The 25736-nt window shown below is 41.0% G+C and overlaps 1 protein-coding gene across 1 annotated transcript in view; it reads right to left on the bottom strand.

Annotated features, from left to right (window-relative positions):
* Positions 1 to 11542: 11542 nt before the first annotated feature.
* MREG (melanoregulin) overlaps positions 11543 to 25736 on the bottom strand; it is a 78831-nt gene continuing 64637 nt past the window's right edge. Inside the window, exons 3-5 of the mRNA XM_055398450.2 lie at positions 16314 to 16404; positions 14901 to 15064; positions 11543 to 13351 (exon numbers count right to left, since the gene is read on the bottom strand). Coding sequence (XP_055254425.1) covers positions 13217 to 13351; positions 14901 to 15064; positions 16314 to 16404 — 390 coding nt within the window. The 3' untranslated portion in view covers positions 11543 to 13216. The remainder of the gene's footprint in view (positions 13352 to 14900; positions 15065 to 16313; positions 16405 to 25736) is intronic.

Raw genomic sequence — 25736 nt, 5'->3', positions numbered from 1 at the left:
TTTACAGACAAGCAAAAGCTGAGGGAATTCAGCATCACCAAACCAGCTCTCCAACAAATGCTAAAGGATCTTCTCTAGACAGGAAACACAGAAAGAGTGTATAAACTCGAACCCAAAGCAATAAAGAAAATGGCTACGGGATCGTACTTATCAATAATTACCTTAAACGTAAATGGGTTGAATGCCCCAACCAAAAGACAAAGGCTGGCTGAATGGATACAAAAACAAAACCCCCATATATGTTGTCTAGAAGAGACCCACCTCAAAACGAACGACGCATACAGACTGAAAGTGAAGGGCTGGAAAAATATATTCCACGCAAATAGAGACCAAAAGAAAGCAGGAGTAGCAATACTCATATCAGATAAAATAGACTTTAAAACAAAGGCTGTGAAAAGAGACAAAGATGGAAACTACATAATGATCAAAGGATCAATCCAAGAAGAAGATATAACAATTATAAATATTTATGCACCCAACATAGGAGCACCGCAATATGTAAGACAATTACTAACAAGTATGAAAGGGGAAATTAACAATAACACAATAATAGTGGGAGATTTTAATACCCCACTTACATCTATGGATAGATCAACTAAACAGAAAATTAACAAGGAAACACAATCTTTAAATGATACAATAGACCAGTTAGACCTAATAGATATCTATAGGACATTTCACCCCAAAACAATGAATTTCACCTTTTTCTCAAGCGCACACGGAACCTATTCCAGGATAGATCACATCCTGGGTCATAAATCTAGCCTAGGTAAATTCAAAAAAATTGAAATCATTCCAAGCATCTTTTCTGACCACAATGCAGTAAGATTAGATCTCAATTACAGGAGAATAACTATTAAAAAATGCCAACATATGGAGACTGAACAACACGCTGCTGAATAATGAACAAATCAAAGAAGAAATCAAAAGAGAAATCAAAATATGCATAGAAATGAATGAAAATGAAAACACAACAACCCAAAACCTCTGGGACACTGTAAAAGCAGTGCTAAGGGGGAAGTTCATAGCAATACAGGCACACCTCAAGAAACAAGAAAAAAGTCAACTAAATAACCTAACTCTACATCTAAAGCAACTAGAAAAGGAAGAAATGAAGAACCCCAGGGTCAGTAGAAGGAAAGAAATCATAAAAATTAGGGCAGAGATAAATGCAAAAGAAACAAAAGAGACCATAGCAAAAATCAACAAAGCCAAAAGCTGGTTCTTTGAGAAGGTAAATAAAATTGACAAACCACTAGCCAGACTCATCAAGAAATAAAGGGAGAAGAACCAAATCAATAAAATTAGAAATGAAAATGGAGAGATCACAACTGACAACACAGAAATACAAAGGATTATTAGAGAATACTATCAGCAATTATATGGCAATAAAATGAATAACCTGGAAGAAATGGACAAATTCCTAGAAAAGTACAACTTTCCAAAACTGAACCAGGAAGAAATAGAAAATCTGAACAGACCCATCACAAGCACAGAAATTGAAACTGTAATCAAAAATCTCCCAGCAAACAAAAGCCCAGGTCCAGACGGCTTCACAGCTGAATTCTACCAAAAATTTAGAGAAGAACTAACACCTATTCTACTCAAACTCTTCCAGAAAATTGCTGAGGAAGGGAAACTTCCAAACTCATTCTATGAGGCCACCATCACCCTAATCCCAAAACCTGGTAAAGACCCCACAAAAAAAGAAAACTACAGGCCAATATCACTGATGAACATAGATGCAAAAATCCTTAACAAAATTCTAGCAATCAGAATCCAACAACACATTAAGAAGATCATACATCATGAGCAAGTGGGCTTTATCCCAGGAATGCAAGGATTCTTCAATATCCACAAATCAATCAACGTAATACACCACATTAACAAACTGAAAAATAAAAATCATATGATTATCTCAATAGATGCAGAGAAAGCTTTGACAAAATTCAACATCCATTTATGATAAAAACCCTCCAGAAGGTGGGAATAGAAGGAACATATCTCAACATAATGAAAGCTATATATGACAAACACACAGCAAACATTATCCTCAATGGTGAAAAATTGAAAGCATTTTCCCTAAAGTCAGGAACAAGACAAGGGTGCCCACTCTCACCACTACTATTTAACATAGTTCTGGAAGTTTGGGCCACAGCAATCAGAGCAGAAAAAGACATAAAAGGAATCCAAATTGGAAAAGAAGAAGTAAAACTTTCACTGTTCGCTGATGACACGATCCTCTACACAGAAAACCCTAAAGACTCTACCAGAAAACTACTAGAGCTAATCAATGAATACAGTAAAGTTGCAGGATATAAAATCAACACACAGAAATCCCTTGCATTCCTATACACTAATAATGAGAAAACAGAAAGAGAAATTAAGGAAACTATTCCATTCACTGTTGCAACGAAAAGAATTAAATACTTAGGAATATATCTACCTAAGGAAACAAAAGACTTGGACATAGAAAACTATAAAACACTAGTGAAAGTAATCAACGAGGACACTAATAGATGGAGAAATATACCGTGTTCGTGGATTGGAAGAATAAATATTGTAAAAATGAGTATACTACCCAAAGTAATTTATACATTCAATGCAATCCCTATCAAGCTACCAACAATATTTTTCACAGAACTAGAACAAATAATCTCACAATTTGTATGGAAATACAAAAAACCTCGAATAGCCAAAGCAATCTTGAGGAAGAAGAATGGAACTGGGGGAATTAACCTGCCGGACTTCAGGCTCTACTACAAAGCCACAGTCATCAAGACAGTATGGTACTGGCATAAAGACAGAAATATAGATCAATGGAACAAAATAGAAAGCCCAGAGATAAATCCACGCACCTATGGACACCTTATCTTTGACAAAGGAGGCAAGAATGTACAATGGAGAAAAGACAGTCTCTTTAACAAGTGGTGCTAGGAAAACTGGTCAGCCACTTGTAAAAGAATGAAACTAGAACACTTCCTAACACCATACACCAAAATAAACTCAAAATGGATTAGAGAGCTAAATGTAAGACCAGATTCTATAAAACTCCTAGAGGAGAACGTAGGCAAAACACTCTCTGACAGAAATCACAGCAGGATCCTCCAAGACCCACCTCCCAGAATATTGGAAATAAAAGCAAAAATAAACAAATGGGACCTAATTAAAATCAAAAGCTTCTGCACAGCAAAGGAAACTATAAGTAAGGTGAAAAGACAGCCTTCAGAATGGGAGAAAATAATAGCAAATGAAGCAACTGATAAAGGATTAATCTCCAAAATATATAAGCAGCTCCTGCAGCTCAATTCCAGAAAAATAAATGACCCAATCGAAAAATGGGCCAAAGAACTAAACAGACATTTCTCCAAAGAATACATAAAGATGGCTAACAAACACATGAAAAACTGCTCAACATACCTCAAAATCAGAGAAATGTAAATCAAAACCACAATGAGATACCATTTCACACCAGTCAGAATGGCTGCTAGCCAAAAGTCCACATGCAATAAATGCTGGAGAGGGTGTGGAGAGAAGGGAACCCTCTTACACTGTTGGTGGGAATGCAAACTAGTACAGCCACTATGGAGAACAGTGTGGAGATTCCTCAAAAAACTGGAAATAGAACTGCCATATGATCCAGCAATCGCACTCCTGGGCATACACACCGAGGAAACCAGAATTGAAAGAGACACATGTACTCCAATGTTCATCGCAGCACTGTTTATAATAGCCAGGACATGGAAGCAACCCAGATGTCCATCTGCAGACGAATGGATAAGAAAGCTTTGTTACATATACACAATGGAGTATTACTCAGCCATTAAAAAGAATGCATTTGAATCAGTTCTAATGAGGTGGATGAAACTGGAGCCTATTATACAGAGTGAAGTAAGACAGAAAGAAACGCACCAATACAGTATACTAACACATATATATGGAATTTAGAAAGATGGAAATATAACCCTGTATACGCGACAGCAAAAGAGACACAGTTGTATCGAACAGTCTTTGGGACTTTGTGGGAGAGGGTGAGGGTGGGATGATTTGAGAGAATGACATTGAAACATGTATGTTGTCATATGTGAAACGAATCAGCAGTTCAGGGTCAATGCATGTTACAGGATACTCGGGGCTGGTGTGCGGGGATGACCCAGAGGGAGGATAAAGGGAGGAGGAAGCTGAGAGGGGGGTTCAGGAGGGGGAACTCATGTACACCTGGGGCGAATTCATGTCAATGTATGGCAAAACCAACCAATATAATATTGTAAAATAAAAAAAAATTGAAAAAAATAAAGTAAACTGCTATCTAAAAACTACTGCTGTTGGTTTTTGAAAGAGTACTGATCTATACATCTGTGCTTTATTTAGCTCTTATAAATCTCACAATTTTATTTTTGCTCTTTTTATAATATAGAAATATATTAATATATACACATACATATGTACAAAAGACTGCTTTTTCTAAATTTAACATCACTAAATACTTAGAGATGAGTAGCAAAATTAGATAAATCTTATCTAGTTACTAAATGATTAAAAGATGAGAATCAGGTTAAGACTACAGAAAACCATGCAGGGTTCTAAACATATCTGATAAGGAAGTTGAAAATTGAAATCCCATATGTCCAGTTGTAGTCTGTCAAAGAAAAATATAGAATAATACTCTGCAAGCGAATAATAACACTCTTTGAAACATTGTAAAAGAAAGTTCAAAGTGGCTGCTCATTTTCACTCTGTTCAGTTCAGTTCAGTCACTCAGTCGTGTCCTACTCTCTGCGACCCCATGAATCACAGCACGCCAGGCCTGCCTGTCCATCACCAACTCCCGGAGTTCACTCAAACTCATGTCCACAGAGTCAGTGATGCCATCCAGCCATCTCATTCTCTGTCGTCCCCTTCTCCTCCACCCCCAATCCTTCCCAGCATCAGAGTCTTTTCCAGTGAGTCAACTCGTCGCATTAGTTGGCCAAAGTATTGCAGCTTTAGCTTTAGCATCAGTCCCTCCAATGAACACCCAGGACTGATCTCTAGAATGGACTGGTTGGATCTCCTTGCAGTCCAAGGGACTCTCAAGAGTCTTCTCCAACACCACAGTTCAAAAGCATCGATTCTTCGGCGATCAGCTTTCTTCACAGTCCAACTCTCACATCCATACATGACCACTGGAAAAACCATAGCCTTGACTAGACGGACCTTAGTTGGCAAAGTAATGTCTCTGCTTTTTAATATACTATCAAGGTTGGTCATAACTTTCCTTCCAAGGAGTAAGCGTCTTTTAATTTCATGGCTGCAATCAGCATCTGCAGTGATTCTGAAGCCCAAAAAAATAAAGTCTGATACTGTTTCCACTGTTTTCCCATCTATTTCCCATGAAGTGATGGGACCAGATGCCATGATCTTTGTTTTCTGAATGTTGAGCTTCAAGCCAACCTTTTCACTCTCCTCTTTCACTTTCATCAAGAGGCTTTTGAGTTCCTCTTCACTTTCTGCCATAAGGGTAGTGTCATCTGCATATCTGAGGTTATTGCTATTTCTCCCAGCAATCTTGATTCCAGCTTGTGCTTCTTCCAGCCCAGCGTTCCTCATGATGTACTCTGCATAGAAGTTAAATAAGCAAGGTGACAATATACAGCCTTGACGTACTCCTTTTCCTATTTGGAACTAGTCTGTTGTTCCATGTACAGTTCTGACTGTTGCTTCCTGACCTGCATACAGGTTTCTCAAGAGGCAGGTCAGGTGGCCTGGGATTCCCATCTCTTTCAGAATGTTCCACAGTTTATTGTGATCCACACAGTCAAAGGTTTTGGCATAGTCAATGAAGCAGAAATAGATGTTTTTCTGGAACTCTCTTGCTTTCTCCATGATCCAGCGTACACAGTAATGATTTAGAAATTATGAGTATGCAACTTAAACAGATTTTCTGTGTAAGAAATCACTGGCAAGAAATCACATAAACTAGTTTCTGAGGCTGTCGATGCAGTCCTTCCCCAGAAGTTACTGACTTTAATGTCTTAGGTAAAGAAAAGTTAACTTTTATGGTCTTTAAAAATGATTCAACCAGGCTTCCCTGGTGGTCCAGTGGTTAAGAATCCATCCACCTTGCAATGCAGGACACACCGGTTACATCCCTATCCTGGGAAGATCCCACGTGCAGCTAAGCCCATGCAACACTACTGAGCCCCTGCTCTAGAGCCTGAGAGCTGCAGCTGCTGAGTCCAGGCACCTAGAGTCAGTGCTCCACAAGAGAAGCCACTGCAATGAGAAGCCCTCACAGTGCAACTAGAGAAAAATCCCAGGCGCGGCAACGAAGACTCAGCACAGCCGAAATAAATATATAATTTAGCCATTTATGTTAAATGAATTTACAAATAACCACTTAATTAACCTTGTAAAAAACAATACCTTAATACCAAGGATAGATACCTGTTTAATACATTTTAATGACTCATAATGAAATAGTATGTATTTCAATAGATAAACGCTCCAGTATAGTTCCACTAAAATTAACGTAGAATCACTATGAATGTGTTAGCTACAATTGCAGAATCTATGCGGTCACAACAAAATCTAGTGGGGAGCTCCAGAGCTAGAATGACCTTTCCCACCCCTGCACCAGCTAAGTCATCCGTAGAGGCAGGATGGCCCAAATGGGGGGATGACCTTGGACAAGGCAGCTCTCGCTGGTTGATGGCAATTCCTACAGAGAGACCTGGCTGAAATCTCAGACACCAATATCTCAGACACTGCCAGCAGAGGAGGGGATGGATATTTCTGTCCCAAAGTGGGCAGACTACAGCATCTCCGTGATGCCTGAACTGCTTGCTTTTCACATCCTGGGAGAGGCTCCTCCTGGAATCTGGTATATTTCTTTTCCTGAAGAAAGGCTAATTGGATGACTTACAGCCCCATTGCCACAGTTGGTCTCAAAACCACACCAATACTTATCATCTCTCCCCTCCTAGATTCCCGAACAGCACTCCTCAAAACCTTCAAGGTCACCAAAAGCAAGGAAGGTCTGAGAAACTATCACAGGCTTCCCTGGTTGCTCAGACAGTAAAGAATCTGCCTGCAGTGCAGGAGACCAGGGTTCGATCCGTGATTTGGGAAGATTCCCTGGAGAAGGAAATGGTTATTCACTCCAGTGTTCTTGCCTAGGAAATCCCAGGGACAGAGAAAACTGGCTTGCTAAGTCCATGGGATCTCAAAGAGTTGAACAGGACTGAGCGACTAACACTTTCACTTTCTTTCAAATGCAATACCATGTCCTGGATGGGATCCTGCAAGAAAAAGAGACATTAGGTAAAAATTAAGGTATCTGAATAAACTTGGACTTTAGTTAATAATAATGCACTGATAATGGTTCATTAGATATAAAAAATGAACAACTCTAAGGTAATTCATGCCTGATTCTTTGAAACCCCATGGACTGTAGCTTGCCAGGCTCCTCTGTCTATTGGATTCTCCAGGCAAGAATACTGGAGTGGGTTGCCATTTTCTACTCCAGATATTCCTGACCCAGGGATCAAACCCACGTCTTTTGTGTTTTTTGCATTGCAGGTGAATTCTTTACTGTCTGAGTCACCATGGAAGCCCCAGGTACTATACTATGTTGATAATAGAAACTTGACATGAGACATATGGGAATGCTCTGTTCTACCTTTGCAACTTTTCTGTAAATCTAAAACTATCCTAAAATTGAATAGCATATATTGAAAAATAACAGAAAACATAGATTGCCACTAGATTTGACCTTACACTTTCATGGGTCTGACAAAAATCCAATTCATGATGAGCAGTTTTTTAAGTAATGTGTAATCATCCCTTGAAAATGGCATGGCCTTACTCCACGATTCTTGGGAGTCTGTATTGTCATTTTCCTATTGAGCTGTCCATAAATTCCACATGGCATCGTTTTTATCACCAACTTTCAATACTAATGGGTCTGTAGGGTCCTAAGCTACAAGTGTCAGGCCACTTGGCCACAGCCTGGACCTGCTTGGGAGCCCTTCCTTGCCCTGGACCTCATTCAGAGCTGGCAGCTTTTCACATCACCCAGTTAAACGGGATGAGTGGCAGTTCCCGGTGGCAACATAGAGAGGCCTACCTAACATTCTGGTGGCTCCTTCAGTTCAGTTCAGTTCAGTTCAGTCGCTCAGTCGTGTCCGACTCTTTGGGACCCCATGAATCACAGCACGCCAGGCCTCCCTGTCCATTACCAACTCCTGGGGTTCACTCAAACTCATCGAGTCAGTGACGCCATCTAGCCATCTCATTCTCTGTCATCCCCTTCTCCTCCTGCCCCCAATCCCTCCCAACATAAGAGTCTTTTCCAGTGAGTCAACTCATCGCATGAGGTGGCCAACGTATTGCAGTTTCAGCTTTAGCATCAGTCCTTCCAATGAACACCCAGGATTGATCTCCTTTAGAATGGACTGGTTGGATCTCCTTGCAGTCCAAGGGACTCTCAAGAGTCTTCCCCAACACCACAGTTCAAAAGCATCGATTCTTCGGCGATCAGCTTTCTTCACAGTCCAACTCTCACATCCATACATGACCACGGGAAAAACCATAGCCTTGACTAGATGGACGTTTGTTGGCAAAGTAATAGCTATGCTTTTTAATATGCTATCTAGGTTGGTCATAACTTTCCTTCCATGGAGTAAGCGTCTTTTAATTGCATGGCTGCAATCAGCATCTGCAGTGATTCTGGAGCCCAAAAAAATAAAGTCTGACACTGTTTCCACTGTTTTTCCATCTATTTCCCATGAAGTGATGGGACCAGATGCCATGATCTTAGTTTTCTGAATGTTGAGCTTTAAGCCAACTTTTTCACTCTCCTCTTTCACTTTCATCAAGAGGCTTCTTAGTTCCTCTTCACTTTCTGCCATAAGGGTGGTGTTATCTGCATATCTGAGGTTATTGGTGTTTCTCCCGGCAATCTTGATTCCAGCTTGTGCTTCTTCCAGCCCAGCGTTCCTCATGATGTTAGAGGTGTACAATGAAGTAACTCAGCCTTCCTTTTGAGGGGATGTTTCAGCACACCACAGACCACTGGACCCCTAAGAACTGCAATGAAGTGACGGGCTCCTGAGCCTTTCTAGAATTTCTCTCTCATCCTCTGAACTTTCGTCAAGGCCTCCAATGCATTTTCCACTTTACATTGATCAAATATGTTACCAATGTATCTAACTAATTTTACCATTTATCTAATGTTACCATATAATAACCAAAGTGATACTCTGCAGAATCCAGAGGGTCCAGATCCTTTTTATTATAACAAAGGGTAGGAGGGTCTTAGCTCTGGAGCAATACCAAAAATGTATACTGTTGTCCATCTCAAGTGAATGCAGTTTCTGACCTTCCTTTCTGATGGGTATGGAGAGAATACATTTGCCAGATCAATACCCACATTGTAGCTGAGACTTGTTAATTTACTCTCACCAAGATCCCACACTAGCTCAGCAGCTGCAATTAAGGCTTCTACTTAGTTGAATTTTCAATAATTCACTTGCATTCTCCAATACCCATCTAGTTTCAGGGTCAAAGTGGTGAATTGAATGGAATTATAATTAGGACCGACACTCCTGCATCCTTTAGGTCTTGAAGGGTACTAATCTCTTGTCTTTCTGGAATCCAGTGTTAATTTGGGTTTACCATCCTGGCCAGGGAGTGGAGCAATTTCAGAGTCTTCTACTTAGCTTTCTCAGTAGGTTGGTTTTTAACCCATAGGCCAAAAAACAAATGTTGGTTCTGACAAGTCCCAAGTATATTCCGTCCAGGAATTTAATCTGGAACTGGGGAGATGACCACTGGGTAGATCCATGAACTCAACTGACTGACTGTGAGTTAGACGTGGGGTAGGAGTCCGTTTATTTTCTGCATTCCATGCGCCCCACTCTAAGCGGCACACTGTAATGATACTCTCGTCCCTGGGTATCTATGTCCACTTGGACCTTGTGTGCCGTCTGCAGTGTGTCTGTGTGGACTCTTTTTCCCAGTGTAGTTATCCCAGTAAATAACCACAGGTCCTTTTGAGGGAGGACTAGAGGAAGCACTGCCATGTCCCCTTGCAGTGATGTTTCAGAGTTTTCCTTCTTTGGGATCCAGTGTTTCCTTCAGCCTGTAGTTTCTGGGCCTGGAAAATAGTCAAAGTCTGGAAAGCTGGCAAGAGATCGTAACTTTTTATTAAACTGGCTGTGTCTGTGCCCTACTTATCTCTTGATCGTCCATCCTTAAGATCTTTCTTTTAAAATCTTTTTCTTAATATTCATATATTTTTGGCTGCGCTGGGTCTTCGCTGCTATGCAAGCTTTATCTAGTCACAGTGAGCCGAGGCTACTCCCTAGCTGGCAGCTTGAGGCTTCTCACTGCAGTGGCTTCTCTTGTTGCGGAGCATGGGCTCCAGGGTGCATAAGCTTCAGTAATTACAGCTCTCAGGCTCAACTGTCCGCATGTGGGGATCTTCCGGGACCAGGGATCGAACTGGTGTCCCTTGCACTGCAAGCTAGATTCTTAACCACTTGATCACCAGGGAAGCCTTGTCCTTGAGATCTTTTGATGGTAAAGTGTGAGCAGTATTCTTATTGGCTATCCATCTATTTTGCCCCTAGAGAGGCCATGTTCCATCAACCATCTCCAAATCTCTCCACAGGTACTCTTCGGATCTGGTCACTCATTGTAATTGTGCCCACTTGGCTTCTGAGGTGAAGCCCTGCCGCTGGGCCCTTCTTCTTCCATCCCCATTGCCACCAGTGAGCTCATTTCTGGAACATTCCCTGCCCTGAGGGACCCCAACTTTCAGTGATGTTAGTGGCTCCTCACCAAGGCATTCTTTATCACTTTGGTCAGTGTGTCCACTCTGCCTTCCTGGGGACCCCTTTAAGGAAACAGAAATACTTTTTATTGTTGGTTGTAATTATATTCACGGAATAGGAAATCTCGTGTTCTATCTGCTAAATTACAGCACCCCCCTCTACCTTGCTGCTGCTGCTGCTTAGTCACTTCAGTCGTGTCCAACTCTGCAACCGTATGGAGTGCAGCCTGTCAGGCTCCTCTGTCCATGGGACTCTCCAGGCAACAGTACTAGAGTGGGTTGCCATGCCCTCCTCCAGAGGATCTTCCCAACCCAGCGATCAAATCCAGGTCTCCTGCATTACAGGAGATTCTTTACCGCTGAGCCACCAGGGAAGTCCCCACCCCCTCACTTCCTTGGTGCATGTTAAAATAAATAACTATTAATACAAAATTTTCCATCCATCTACCACCTGAAATTGCCCTGCATACACATGTGAACCCCTGGATCCTGTTCCTGCTGGGCACCTTGTGACTTCTGAAGTGGTCACTTGCGTCACCCTCAAGCCCCTCTCACGTACTTCTCAATGGACTTGAGCTCAGACTGGCCCCTTGACTGGCCTTAGAACGACCAGAGGTCCTTAAGCCCATCTCTCTCAGCCTCTTTACCTTTAATTTAAAGGGATTAAGGAAAGAATATCTGTTTCTTCTTTATTCTCGGAAATATAACACACATTCAACTGAAAAGTAAATATAGAAACCTTTTAATTATTTGCAATGAAAGTTTCTGGGATAATTCCATGAGTTTTTATAATCATAGAGACAGTTTTAATCTTACTTATTCATTACCAAAAATAAAGACTATCATTACAATTTATTCTCTATAGATGCAAACAATCTCCTCTATTTTGACATCAAAAAAGGCAGAAAGACAAAACACAAATTCCATGGATAAGAATGAAAACACTACAATCTTCAAATGTATTTTGTTAATTTATTGTTTCTTTTTCGTTTTGTTTGTCTCACTGTATGTTTATCTTGCAAAAGCCTACAGAAATGAGAGAAAATATCTGCAGGCTAATTTTAAACAACATGAGAGAGGTATTAAGAACTAAACAAACAAAATAAAAATGTATTATTTATTTTAAAAAATAAAATTTTTTGTTTACTTATTCAACTACGAAAAATTTTCCTGAAACATGTCAGGTAATTGGTCTGCAATGCACTCATCTCCTCTAACAAATATTTTAAACAAAGTATTCACTACCAAAAGAGCTAGCTGGGGTAGGGAAATCTTCAAGTCACAATCCCCTGCACAGACTGCATACAAGTTACTTTTAAACTTGCAGTCAGAAAAGCAAAATCTGTAAAAGTAAGAATATTGCCATTATTTTCAGCAATCTACTGATAAACCTGAAAAGCTCTTTTCAATACAATGAACCCTGATTTCATGGCAAGCTCCTTGTTTAAGGGGCTATTAACTTTTGAAGCTGAGCTGCTCAACCTGTGGCAAACTGTATTGACAGAAATGCTCCATTCTGAAAATCATCTTCAGGATGGAAGAAAGTCCAGCAATGACTTTCTTCAATGCAACATGGCCTAAAGAGGTGCAAATACACACGAGAGGACTCTGAGCAGGTGTAACTCTCAGTCAATAAGCTGGAAACAGGCTAAAGAGAAGAGAAGACAGTGAAGGTCAAATATCCCCGATAAAATATCAGGCAGGGGCTTGTGGACCAGAGCTGGACACTATGCAAAAAAGAGGTAACCAGGTATCAGTAACGTTAAGAATTTGGGATGCCTGTACCACAACTGAAGACAGAGCTTTTTACATGGAGTTCCGCTTGGGATCATTCTACTTAGGACTCCCTCCTGAGCAGCACTCCTAGATATTTCTATTATTTGGTACACCTAAACTTCTGGATATTCTCCAACTGATGCTCCAAACACTTCCAAGGTTCTGTAGGTGATCCAAAATCAAGGAAGGTCACATCATGTCTAGTAGTGTTCTGGGGTTAGCCTATATTATGTAACAGTTATTTAAAAACTGGTAATCCATATTTGGGCTCAATGATGGCTCCAGTAATCTTATTAATTGGAATATCCCATTCTCCCAATAGGATCAGTGGTCAGAGCTCATACAACCAAAACCAAAATGGGGGCAATAGAATCAAATCACCCATGATAAAACAGCCCACTGACCAACTCTCTGATGCAAGATCACCAGTTTCAATGCAACCTCAACATTTCATAGCTTCATGATGACCAGTTAGCCAAAGTCTTAGGTTTTAGTAGGATTCAAAATCCTTTTTCTCTTAGCTAGCTCTCTTCTTGCTCATTTCTGTTTGCACACATTTGCCCAACTTTGGTTGGCTGCTGAGGTCCAGTGGAAGAATTCCCATTCTGCCTCATAGCTTCTCCTTTAGGGACTTGGAAAAGGAAAGTAGTGTAGTTCTTTCTGGCCATCTGCCAGGCATGGGACCGCAGCCTTCTTGGGGTAAGCTCGACTGGCAGTTTTAAAGAACTCTTCCGCAGCATCAAGTGCAATGAGACGGTCCTGACAAAAAATTAAAAACAAAACTGTTGTCAAAATGGAAACAAAGCCATGTCTGTGGCAAAATTCATCTAAAAATCACATCCATCTAGAAATAACAATGAGTGAGTAGAACATTTATTAAATTTTTCTCAACAAATTTAGAGACACTCCTTAATCACTTAACATTTTCCAGGAAACATTCCCTTGCTCTTAGAGTCCTTTCAAATCACTTCTCAATTTAGGCTGTATACCCACTATTTCTCACATCCCTTTGACCTAAAAATGGTTCAAAAACCTGACTGCACAACAAAATTGGCTGAAAAATACAGATTCTTGAAGTACAACCCAAGTCTCAACTGGTCTAAGTGTATTCCAGAAACCTGAATTTTTAAAGCCCTAAAAGTGATTATCAGAGAAGGCAATGGCAAGCCACTCCAGTACTATTGCCTAGGAAATCCCATGGATGGAAGAGCCTGGTAGGCTGCAGTCCGTGGGGTCACTAAGGGTCGGACACGACTGAGTGACTTCACTTTCACTTTCCACTTTCACACACTGGAGAAGGAAATGGCAACCCACTCCAGTGTTCTTGCCTGGAGAATCCCAGGGACAGGGGAGCCTGGTGGGCTTCCGTCTATGGGGTCACACAGACTCGGACATGACTGAAGTGACTTAGCAGCAGCAGCAGCAGCAAAAGTGATTATGATGTGCTGGTTACTGGACACCAAGGCATAAGATGCCAGCACCATCTCTCACACCTCATACCATGGTGAAGTTCATGGGGTCAGAACGATGAGTAAGTATATGGACTAAGAGAGAAGCAAAAATTTAAAGCAAAATCAGGAACCTAAATGTCCATCAACAGAGGAATGGATAAAGAAGATGCAGTACATCTATACAACGGAACATTACTCAGCCATAAAAAGGAACAAAATTGGATCATTTGCAAAGATGTGGATGGACCTAGAGACTGTCACTCAGAGGGAAGTAAGTCAGAAAGAGAGAAACAAATATTACATATGAATGCATATATGTGGAATCTAGAAAAATGGTAGAGATGGTCTTATTTGGAAAACAGAAATAGAGACAAAGATGTAGAAAACAAGTGTATGAACAGCAACGAGAGGGAAAGGGGAGTGAGTGGGATGGACTGGCAGGCTGAGATTGACATATATACACTATTGCTACTGTTCATAAAATAGATTAACTAATAAGAACAGCTCAGGAAACTCTACTCAGTGTTCTACCAACACAACATTTTAAAGCAACTATGTGAGATAAGTTGCTTCAGTCGTGTCTGACTGTGCAACCCTATGGACTATAGCCTGCCAAGCTCCTCTGCCCATGGGATTCTCCAGGCAAGAATACTGGAGTGGGTTGCCATTCCCTTCTCCAGGGGATCTTCCCAACTCAAGGATAGAATCTGGTCTCTGAAATCTTCTGGATTGTAGTCGGATTCTTTACCATCTGATACACCTTCCAAAAGGACAAAAGCATCTATTAATTAATTAATTTTTATTAATCTAATAAAAATTAATTTTTAAAATTACAAAAAAAGCAGATGGACACTTACCATAACAAAGAGATATCTCTCTGAGAGCTCCCAACTGGTTGGGAAAATACTGGTCTCTTCAGCCAGTCTCAACAGTATTTCCCGAGCTTTCCTTGTGTTTTTAGAATCACTGATGGTGCTCAGTTTTGTCACTGACAACAAAGAGTCTGCTTCTCTTTGAAAACCTGTGTAAAGAAATTAAACCCTCATGTGAAGCAGTCACAAGGAGACAACAGACCTGCAAGTGATGAGGGGACCCGTCGATGGCACTGGAGCAAATAGGAGAAAACTGAAGCCCAAGGCACCACTCCCTTTGCTGCCCTGCAGTTCAGTGAGGTTGGTCGGGTCTTTAATTAAAATGTTTCTCTGGTTTCTTCGTATCAAATTTTCTTTGTTAACTTTTCCCTCCAAGGTAAGCCTCTGCTACTCACCCACTGACTGCCTGACACCCCCTCTATCAGTTTGGAAACCCTCCTCCCATTCCCTACTCTTCACCTCCTTCCCAGTCCCCAGAATTCCTACTTGCCCCCTCAACCTGCAAAATGGTCATCTTCAGGTCCAGACTCCTCCAAGCCCAGATTCGTCCCCCAGGGCAATATCGTTCGCTGGCTAAATTACTTGTACAAAGGTCTAAAAGACGCATAGATTTAATACAAGCATAAGCAAAAGGGGATAGCAACTTGGCACCCACATTTGCAAAGTTATAATGCCAAGGTATAATGTTCTCTTTCAAAGGAGAAGGACTGAGGACTTCAAAATTGATAAATTCATTTTTTATGAACACGAAAACAAGCTTCTTTATAATGTGAGGGCCATATTTACTGAATTACAACCCTGGCAGAATTAAGAAAAATCAATACCCAATAGCTACTCTAATACCACAGGTATTTGCTGTCTCTCTTACAAATAATATTTCTCCCAATCTGCTCTCTTATAAAGCTATGAGTAATTGGCAAATCGCTCCATTTAAATCAATCAATGTACAATGCCACCAAATTCAATGATCTTGATTGAACGAATATCCCATATGATTTCACTGCCCTGTGCTACTTGATACTGAAGACAGATGGGCTAACACATGGCAAAATATGTCCTCAAGACAAGGGCTGATGATAACAGAAACATCAGATGTTTATGCTGGAGGATACAGAGAGGATGACATTGGGAAAACAATTAGTACACAGTGGAGAAGGAAATGGCAACCCCCTCCAGTGTTCTTGCCTGGAGAATCCCAGGGACAGGGGAGCCTGGTGGGCTGCTGTCTGTGGGGTCGCACAGAGTCGGACACGACTGAAGCGACGCAGCAGCAGCAGCAGCAATGGCCTTAATCAGCCAGTTACTGACATTCCTTTTATAAAAACCAGGCTGGAGAAAGTAAAGAGGAATAAGCACAACTGGTTATGTTTGCCATTTTACAATCACTTTTAGACTCACCTAAATCTTCTAAAATGCGTTTCCATCTACTTCTCACTTCCCTTCGAATCTGTCGCAGGGTATAGATATCATAATTGAGTTTTTGCCACTCCTGTAGGAAAAATTAAAGTTCAGTTTCATTTTTACACTTTGGCCTAAATCTCTAATTCCCAAAGTTAAGTTGTTAAATGCGTGGGGTCTCCTGTTCACTAATCTTCAAGGCATATCCCAAAAGAAAAGCAGGAGCCGGGTGAGATGAAGCCAGCAGAAGACATCAGCTCCACATCTGGAATATCAGCTATGTACCAGGTGACGTGACACATCTCAGAAACTATCCTAATTAACCTCTTCACATTATCTAATTTCCCAGCTACAGTGATAGCACCTATAAAGTGGGGATAACAACAGTGAATATTCCATTTAAGAATGTTATAAAGATTGAAGGTATAAAAAAACTTTTATATATAAAATACCTGCACACAGTATTACTAAAGACTTTTTACAGATAAATAAACTGACACCCAGAAAGTTTACCTAGCTAATACAATATCATCCCAGCTAATAGGTACTGGAATTGGTATTTGAATCCAGGTCTGACTCAGAAGTTTCTGAGAAAAAAATGACACCCAAAGAATTCGTATCTTCCTTTATTATCAGAATACAGTGGAGTTGGGAACCCCAAGTTTCTTGATTTCCAGCCAATGTTTCCTTTACCGTATTTCAGCATTGCTCACTTTCATTTACAGTCCCAAGACAGGATAAACTTTCAAGCACTCAGCAGAATTACTAAAAGGTTATCTCTTTGAAAACTTCAACCTTATGGGCAGAAGGTCATCGTCGTTGTTGTTCAGCCACTCAGTCATGTCCAACTCTTGCAACCCCATGGATGCCAGGCCTCCCTGTGCTTCACCATCTCCCAGAGCTTGCTCAAATTCATGTCCATTGAGTCGGCAGTGCCATCCAACCATCTCATCCTCTGGCATCCCCTTCTCCTGCTGCCCTCAATCTTTCCCAGCATCAGGGTCTTTTCTAACGAACCAGCTCTACGAGTCAGGTGGCCAAAGTATTGAGCTTCAGCTCCCCAAACAGAACTTAAATCTTTCAGGAACGTTAGAATCTTTACTGAACTACAGATTTCTTTTAAATACCATGGAAATTTGTTCTCAAGGAGCCATATCTATATGGAAAATTCATTTTATAGAGTATACCTTTTCTGCTTTGCAAGAAATTAATCACACAATTATGCTAAAGTACAGCTTAAAAGAGCATTATTCTAAATGCTCAATTTGAGACTCAGATTATATGGTATTTTGACTCTAACTGAAAATGTTTCAGTGATGCCAGGCTTGCCTTGCTCATTCCTAACCAACTTTCATGGCTGGTTAAGAGAAATCAATTTAGCTGCCATTCCCAAACATTTACAGATACCACTCTAAGAAGGAAAAACTCGCAAAATAAAGCATGTTTGCTTATGACTGCCTTTTAAATCTTGTATCTGAAGGTACAAAGTCATCAGAAGGTCATGGATTTCACAAAACTAGAGTTCAAAAAGATACATGTACCCCTATGTTCACAGCAGCACTATTCACAATAACCAAAACATGGAAACAACCTAAATGGCCATCAACAGAGGAACAGATAAAGATGATGTGGTACATGTATACAACAGAATACTACTCAGCCATAAAAGAGAATGAAATAATGCCATCTGCAGCAACATGGATGGACCTAGAGATTATCATACTAAGTGAAATATGTCAGAAAGAAAGACAAACACTCTCTGGTATCACTTATATGTGGAATCTAAACTATGACACAAATGAACCTATCTATGAAACAGAAACAGAATTGTGGACATAAAGAACAGACTGGTGGTTGCCAAGGGGAGGGGAGTGGGAAGGGATGGATTAGGAGTTTGGGGTTAGCAGATGCAAACTGGTATATATAGAATGGATGAACAAGGTCTTACTGTATAGCACAGGGAACTATATTCAATATTTTGTGATAAACCACAATAGAAAAGAATATGAAAAAGAATTTTAACTGTTTATGTTAAAAAAGGAAAATTTTAACTGTTAATGTTTATGGCATTGTGCTTTGTACCATTTATTAAATAAAAATTTAAAAAAAGAATATGAAAAAGAATGTATATATATATATATATATATAAAATGAATGAACTGCTTTGCTGTACACCAGAAATTAACACAACATTGTAAATCAACTGTTCTTCAGTAAAAGAAAACTGTTTTAAAAGATCAGGAATTTCAGCTGTTTTTTATTAGTCGGGAAGTGGTGAACCTGAGTCCTCTTGCCTGGTCCTGTTTCGATCAAAGGTGAGCATGCACATGGCATATGCATGAGTGTGCAGTGACTGGAGTCAGGGTGAAGCCTGTGACACTGGAGGGCAACGTAAATGGTCATCGCAGAAATGTGCAGTCCTCACCATGTCCTTAGCACCATGTTAAAGCACTCCTATCCAATGCCCTACAGACTGTCTAAGTATTCAGTACAGCATTGCCATTTTCACTGGATGTGTCATTCAGTATACACAGCATCCTGGAAAAGAGCACAGGGGGTTTGAATTCCAGGTCCATTACTCAAGAGCTTAACTTTGGGCAGGTTCATAAAGGGACAGCATGTCACTGGCCTAATCTGCAGTATGGGATAATAATACTGCCTTCCTCTTGGGCTTATTATGAGGATCAAATGCTTTCATGCAAGCCCTGAAAATAGAGTTTGTTGCACATTCTCCTCCAAAGCAGCGCAGGCACAGCTAAGAAACAAGATTCCAAGACTCGGGATTGATTTCTATTACAAGGATGGAGGACATTATACATGGCATGAGGCAATACCTCATCAGTGAGGACTTTCAGAAGAAACATTTCTCTGTTCTTGACATCAGGTAGGAATTTGCTTTTCCCAAAAATTATTTCATTGTTCTGAACACTGAATTTTTATAACTGATCAGTTTCCATGCTTTCCTGAAAACGTAGAATCCTATCATGGAAAATGTACAGAATCTTGAAAACATTTTTGAATTAACAGTTTTTACTACTTTTTATATCTTTATGGTTTTTTTTTTTGTCTTTTCTCTTCTAGTTTGTGCTCCTTCATTGTAGTTTCATGTAAGTTAACTTAAGTCCTTTCTGATTTTAAAAAAGGTTATAAATATATAAAATATTACACAGAGCAGCGCTGTTCTTCTTCTCAATGAAACTGACCCCCCCCTTGCCAGACTAAATGATAAGTGATCAGAGTCCTATTCATGCTTGATAGAGACCCACTCAATCAATTCGCAAGACACTTTACACATTCACATAATCTTAAATTATTCAACAACAAACCACTGCTGCTGCTAAGTCATTCAGTCGTGTCCGCTAGGTGGCTTCATTACCTTGCTTGATGAAAAGTCTCTGCTAATTTTTCTTTAGCTCCTTAGGCTGATGGTCAGAACTTCTGTCCTGAAATAAGTGTAGCCAAATCTCTCTTTTTAAGATACCCATTGATCATTGGGTAATCCTGGCTTCAGATTTTTTAAATCTTTCTTTTCTTGCTGTCCATATGTTGGTTATTTTGCTATTCCTAAACACTAGCAATGTTACACAAACTCATTCCATTTCACTGTCTGTTCCTCTGATAAACTGTCAAAGGAGAAGTAAGGATGCAACATTTTAAAATCTGCTGAGTATGGATGCATGTGATAAGTGCCTGTTAAGATTAACAGAATGAAACTCAGCGTTTCATAAATCCACATTATTACTGTCTTCTTTTGACAGAATAGTCATGGATAACCATATATGAAAGCATCCTGAAAGCTTTGTACAAAACTTAAAGCTCTAAAACCAGAAGTAACTTGGGCAGAGTTTTAAAAAAGAATTGGTTTTTTAAAAAATAAATGATGATAAGAGGGGATCTGAATTTTTTTTTAGCATATGATCCCAAAGAACAGAATTTAAATGTAGCAAATAAGAAACAATGATGGACAAAATCTTACGCACAACTAAAGAAACTCATTTATTCTTTAGTATTAGAGAAAAACAAGTCTTATGATGCCCTTCTACATTTCAAATATTGCACCAATTTTCTTCAGAAAAATAACTTGAAAATAACAAGTCAAATATTCTTCACAAGTGACTGGACACTCAAATCTACTAGGCATCGAAAGTTAAACTTTTATTTTCTAAAACAATCTTTGTTTACTCATAATTTCTGAAGTACTGCAATGCAGTCATTGTGTGCTGTGGCCTGAAAGTTGAACAATGAATACATTAGGAGAGGTGTAATCAAAGAAATCATGCAAATTTAATTTCATAAGATATCTGGGAACCAAGTCAAACCGAAAAACATCTGATTGAAAAAGAGCAACTGAAGATACTTAGCTGAATCCTTGCGGATTTTCTCCTCTCCAGTTGTTGGCCAGATCAGATTAGAGCTGCTAGATAAGACGGCTGAGGTCAAACATGAAAAGCAGAACAAAGAGCAATCGGCTTCCACAGTCAGGAGCCAGCTCTCCTGCAGCTTTTCCATCCCATGAGCTGGTCTTGACCTTGAGCTCGATTTAAGCTCCAGAGGTCATTTTCTCATATATAAAGTTAAAACATTTTATTCACACCTATTCTGTATTATTGTGAGGTTTGTGGATACATGGCACAGTTAAAGCACACTTCTTACTTCTTCCTAAAATGGAGATTTGTACATTTAAAGACATGTTCTCTAACAATAGATGACATATACTTTAAAATCATCTTATACTTTTAGGAGCAACTTCAAAAGAGATTAATTTATTTTTAATTATACAAATATAATTAATATATAATTAATGTAATCACAAAGAAATAAAAATTCAAAGAGAACAGAGGGCATAAAATGAAAACTTGCTGCATCTACTTGGCTTGAGTTGGGTTACATGCCCATCCTTGAGCCAATGGGATATGCTGATTGGCTTACGTTATTGGATTTCAAGTCAAGTACCTCTTCAAAGGATTCTGATTTTGTTGCTCTGAGAGGTGGGTCCCATGGATAGATATTTTAAAATAGTCCCTTATTGGTTCTAATATCTAGCCAGGGTTGAGTTTATTAGCTTAAGCCAATCAGTGTCCTGTTTGAGCTGTGGTGCTGAAGAAGACTCTTGAGAATCCCTTGGACAGCAAGGAGATCAAACCCATCAAAATCAGTACTGAATATTCATTGGCAGGACTGATGCTAAAGGTGAAACTTCAATACTTTAGCCACCTGATGCCAAGAACTAACCCATTGGAAAAGACCTTGATGCTGGGAAAGATTGAAGGCAGGAGGAGAAGGGGATGACAGAGGATGAGATGGTTGGATGGCATCACCGACTCGATGGACATGAGTTTGAGCAAACTCTGGGAGTTGGTGATGGACAGGGAAGCCTGGAATGCTGCAGTCCATGGGGTCACAAAGAGTTGGACACGACTGAACGACTGAACTGAACTGAATCAGTGTCCACTCTTAGAACTGAGAATGTAACTGTTCTCTCCGGAGGAAATTTAGAACAAACTTGACAGATTGATGAGAGAAGGGGAAAACAGGTCTTGGAGAAGCAAACATCAAGCATCTGCTTGTGGCAGACAGATCAGTTACCCCAGGGTCTGTATTATGTCTTTCATTCTTGCTACTGGAACCCAGATTTTATCTGGGGCTGCAATGTGCCAGCCCCAGGGAACAAATCGTGATCTGTGCAAATGCTAGTGAGACTCTGTGTCCCCACTTGTCCTCCTCCCTTGCAACGAGAGAGAGAGAAAGATGGAAGAGCTATATTGCCCCAAGTACCCACATGTATCACACACTGCGTACATCCCTATGGGAATTCCCACTTCAACTCAACATCCACATTAAAAGAAGACTCCATACGACTGTGGCTATAATAACATTACATTGCAAATATTAAAAATCTAACTCAAGGAACTACAAGGTGCAGAGTAGTCAAATACTTTTACTTGCAAGTGATAGCTTTTTGATAAAATGAATTCTTTGAACACTGTAACTGCTATCTCTATCCTTTCAACTTTCACCAATTCGTATCATCTTATGCTACTTTCTATTCAAAATGGAGTTTCCAAAAGATATTTAAAAAAAATATATTGACTGCTTCTCCCATTTCATTTTCTTTCATTCTGCAGGTAGATAAGTAAGAAAAAGACATGTGACCTATGGGGGTGGGGGGATATCTGTATTTTAATAAGCCTCTAACAGATTCTCTATAATGAAAAGGGCTATCAATAACCTCAGATATGCAGATGACACCACCCTTAAAAAGCCTCTTGATGAAAGTGAAAGAGGAGAGTGAAAAGGTTGGCTTGAAGCTCAACATTCAGAAAACAAAGGTCATGGCATCTGGTCCCATCACTTCATGGGAAATAGATAAGGAAACAGTGGAAACAGTGTCAGACTTTATTTTGGGGGGTTCCAAAATCACTGCAGATGCTGATTGCAGCCATGAAATTAAAAGACGCTTACTCCTTGGAAGGAAAGTTATGATCAACCTAGATAGTATATTAAAAGGCAGAGACATTACTTTGCCAACAAAGGTCCATCTAATGAAGGCTGTGGTTTTTCCAGTGGTCATGTATGGATGTGAGAGTTGGACTGTGAAGAAAGCTGATCGCCGAAGAATTGATGCTTTTGAACTGTGGTGTTGGAGAAGACTCGCGAGAATCCCCTGGACTGCAAGGAGATCCAACCAGTCCATTCTAAAGGAGATCAATCCTGGGTGTTCACTGGAAGGACTGATGCTAAAGCTGAAACTGCAATACTTTGGCCACCTCATGCGACGAGTTGACTCACTGGAAAAGACCCTGATGCTGGGAGGGATTGGGGGTGGGAGGAGAAGGGGACGACCGAGAATGAGATGGCTGGATGGCATCACTGACTCGATGGACATGAGTTTGAGTGAACTCCGAGAGTTGGTGATGGACAGGGAGGCCTGGCATGCTGTGATTCATGGGGTCGCAAAGAGTCGGACACGACCAAGCGGCTGAACTGAACTGAACAGATTCTCTCATGTTTGCTTTTCACAGAGAAATGTGAAGTGGATAACACAGACTAGGGTAGTCTTCCAGCTACTGAAGAGCATTCAAAGCTGTTGATGTCAGCCTGGAAGGAAGGTTTTTAGTGATACAGGAAAAGACTTGGTTTCTGAGCTTAGTCATCATTTTCATCAGGTACTGCATGGGGTCAAAGGTCACAAAAGTAGCAGAGATGACTAACACAGGGAATGTAAGAATCAAGACTTGAAACCTGTAACAAATAAGGCCTATGATATAAAATCTACGAGTTGAAATTTATTAGCAGCAGTTCATGCAAAAGACACTTCCCTGCATCTGGTCCTTTGGCTATGTTGACTTTTTTCAACCTAAGAGTTGGGTGCATTTTTATTTGCTCCTAATAACAATAACTAATAACTTTATTTATTCCTTGTTCCAGTAAGACTTGTTCGCGTTAGTGGAAGCCACAGAAAGATCGATATTAGATGGAACTTTCCACCCAGGATGAAGGTTTTCTAAGAGAATTGGCTCTCCATCACTGGAGCTCCATGTGATAGCTGCTGTACTTTAGGGGCTTCCCTGGTGGCTCAGACAGCAAAGAATCCACCTACAATGCAGGAGACCTGGGTTCGATCCCTGGGTTTGGGAGATCCCTGGAGGCAAGCATGGCAACCCACTCCAGTATTCTTCCCTCGAGGATCCCCATGGACAGAAGAGAGTCAGACAGACAGTAGACAGCCATAGACAGATAATATTGACAGAGTACTTACAACTTCCCAGGTGCTACTCTAAGCTCTTTATATGTATTTATTAAGTTAATTCTCATAAAATGACATGTATGAGGTGGATTTTTAAAAATATTTTTATTTATTTATTTGGATCTTATTTGCAGCAGGACCTTTAGCTGTGGCACGTAAACTCTTAGGTGCAGCGTCTGGGATTTAGTTCCCGGACCAGGGATCAAAACCCTGGCCCCCTGCATTGGGAATGCAAAGCTTTAGCTACTGGGCTACCAGGGAAGTCCCAGTGAGATGGATATTAATATAACATTTGAAAAATGAGGAAACTGAGGCTCAGGGAGATGAAGTACTTGCCCAGGTGTACACAACAGTAGGTAAGAAGCTGGGCTTTCTGACCCAGGCAGTCTGGTTGTAGGGCCAACACGCATAGCACTGTCCACCCTGTCTCTTCAAACAGGAAGGTGGTGGGGGCGGGTCGAGGGGGAGTTGGCGTATGAGCAAGGGAAGAAGGGAGGTAAAGATGAAAGAGCAGACGATTAGAACAGAGGCCAACCTGAAGGAGGAACTAAGAAAACACAATTAAAATCATGGAAGAAAAAAGAACTTTTCTAAAAGCAAAGTATTACCAGGCTTTAGGCAAGAACGCAGCCATGCAAGAACATCCTTCTCAAGGGTTGACTCCCTCAGAGCCCTTCCTTTGGGGACTGCCATTCCGCCACCCCTCAGAGCAGGTGGAAGGACCTCAACGCCCCTCAACTACCCCTCTCCCACACGCTCCTGTCCAGCTGGCTACTGTCACCTCTGAGGAGTGAGACAAAGGCAAAACCACTCCCTTCAAGATGCAGACAGGGTGGGCAGTGAGAGGCGGCAGAAGCCAAGGTCTGAGATTCGAGGACAGAGGAGAAAAGGTCAGTGTCTGAGACCAGGTTGCCCTTGTCTGCAAGGCAGAGAGAGCTGAGAAACCGCCCACACTTTTCTGAAACTAGGCTTCGGAACTGAGAAAGGCCCCAAGTTTTTTAGACTCACCTACCTACTGGGTATTTCCTTTGCTCTTCCCCTTGAAGCCCCATCACTCATTTCAGAAGGAGACCGGTCACACTGTCTCCCTTGCCTTGGAAAAGTCCCCGGAAAGCTGGCGGCCCTCTCCTCCCAGACTTTCGAGATGACTGGGTCGCAGGACATCTAATTCAGAAACCCGGCCAGGGCCCCAACGGGCTCACAAGACCAACCACAGTTTCCCTGGCTCACGTGACAGACTTCTTCCTTCCAGGGTGCATCGGCTGGCATCTCTGAACAAACACCCGAAAGCTTCAACCCCAGATGCCAAATCCCAGAAATGGAGTTCTGCCAGGAACTAGCTCCCTCTTCCTGAGAGGTCAGAGGGTTTCAGTGACGCACGACCAGGATGCCCTTCCCTTTACCCTGCTTCCTCCAACGCCACGTGGTTCTCCACCCTCCCTTCTCGGCCGCACAGCTTCAGAGGGAGCTTCCAGAGCCTTCTCTCTTCCTCCTCTTCCCCTTACTCATCAGAGCCTGTCCATCAGCTCTTCAGACCTGCTACCCACGGTAAGCACCAGGGTCCATCTCCCACCTCCTCAGCTCAGGAGTAACCCAACAGCAGTGTCCTTTCCTAAAGCACTGGATGCTGATGTGCCCCCCACCCCACTTCTTCCCTGCCTCCCCAGGTCTCTACG

Source organism: Moschus berezovskii, chromosome 2 (assembly GCF_049115385.1).
Source record: "Moschus berezovskii isolate FMDL1 chromosome 2, NW_MosBer_1.0, whole genome shotgun sequence".
NCBI lineage: Eukaryota > Metazoa > Chordata > Mammalia > Artiodactyla > Moschidae > Moschus > Moschus berezovskii.
The sequence above is the reverse complement of the archived record's forward strand: the minus strand, read 5'-3'. Positions and strand labels throughout refer to the sequence as shown.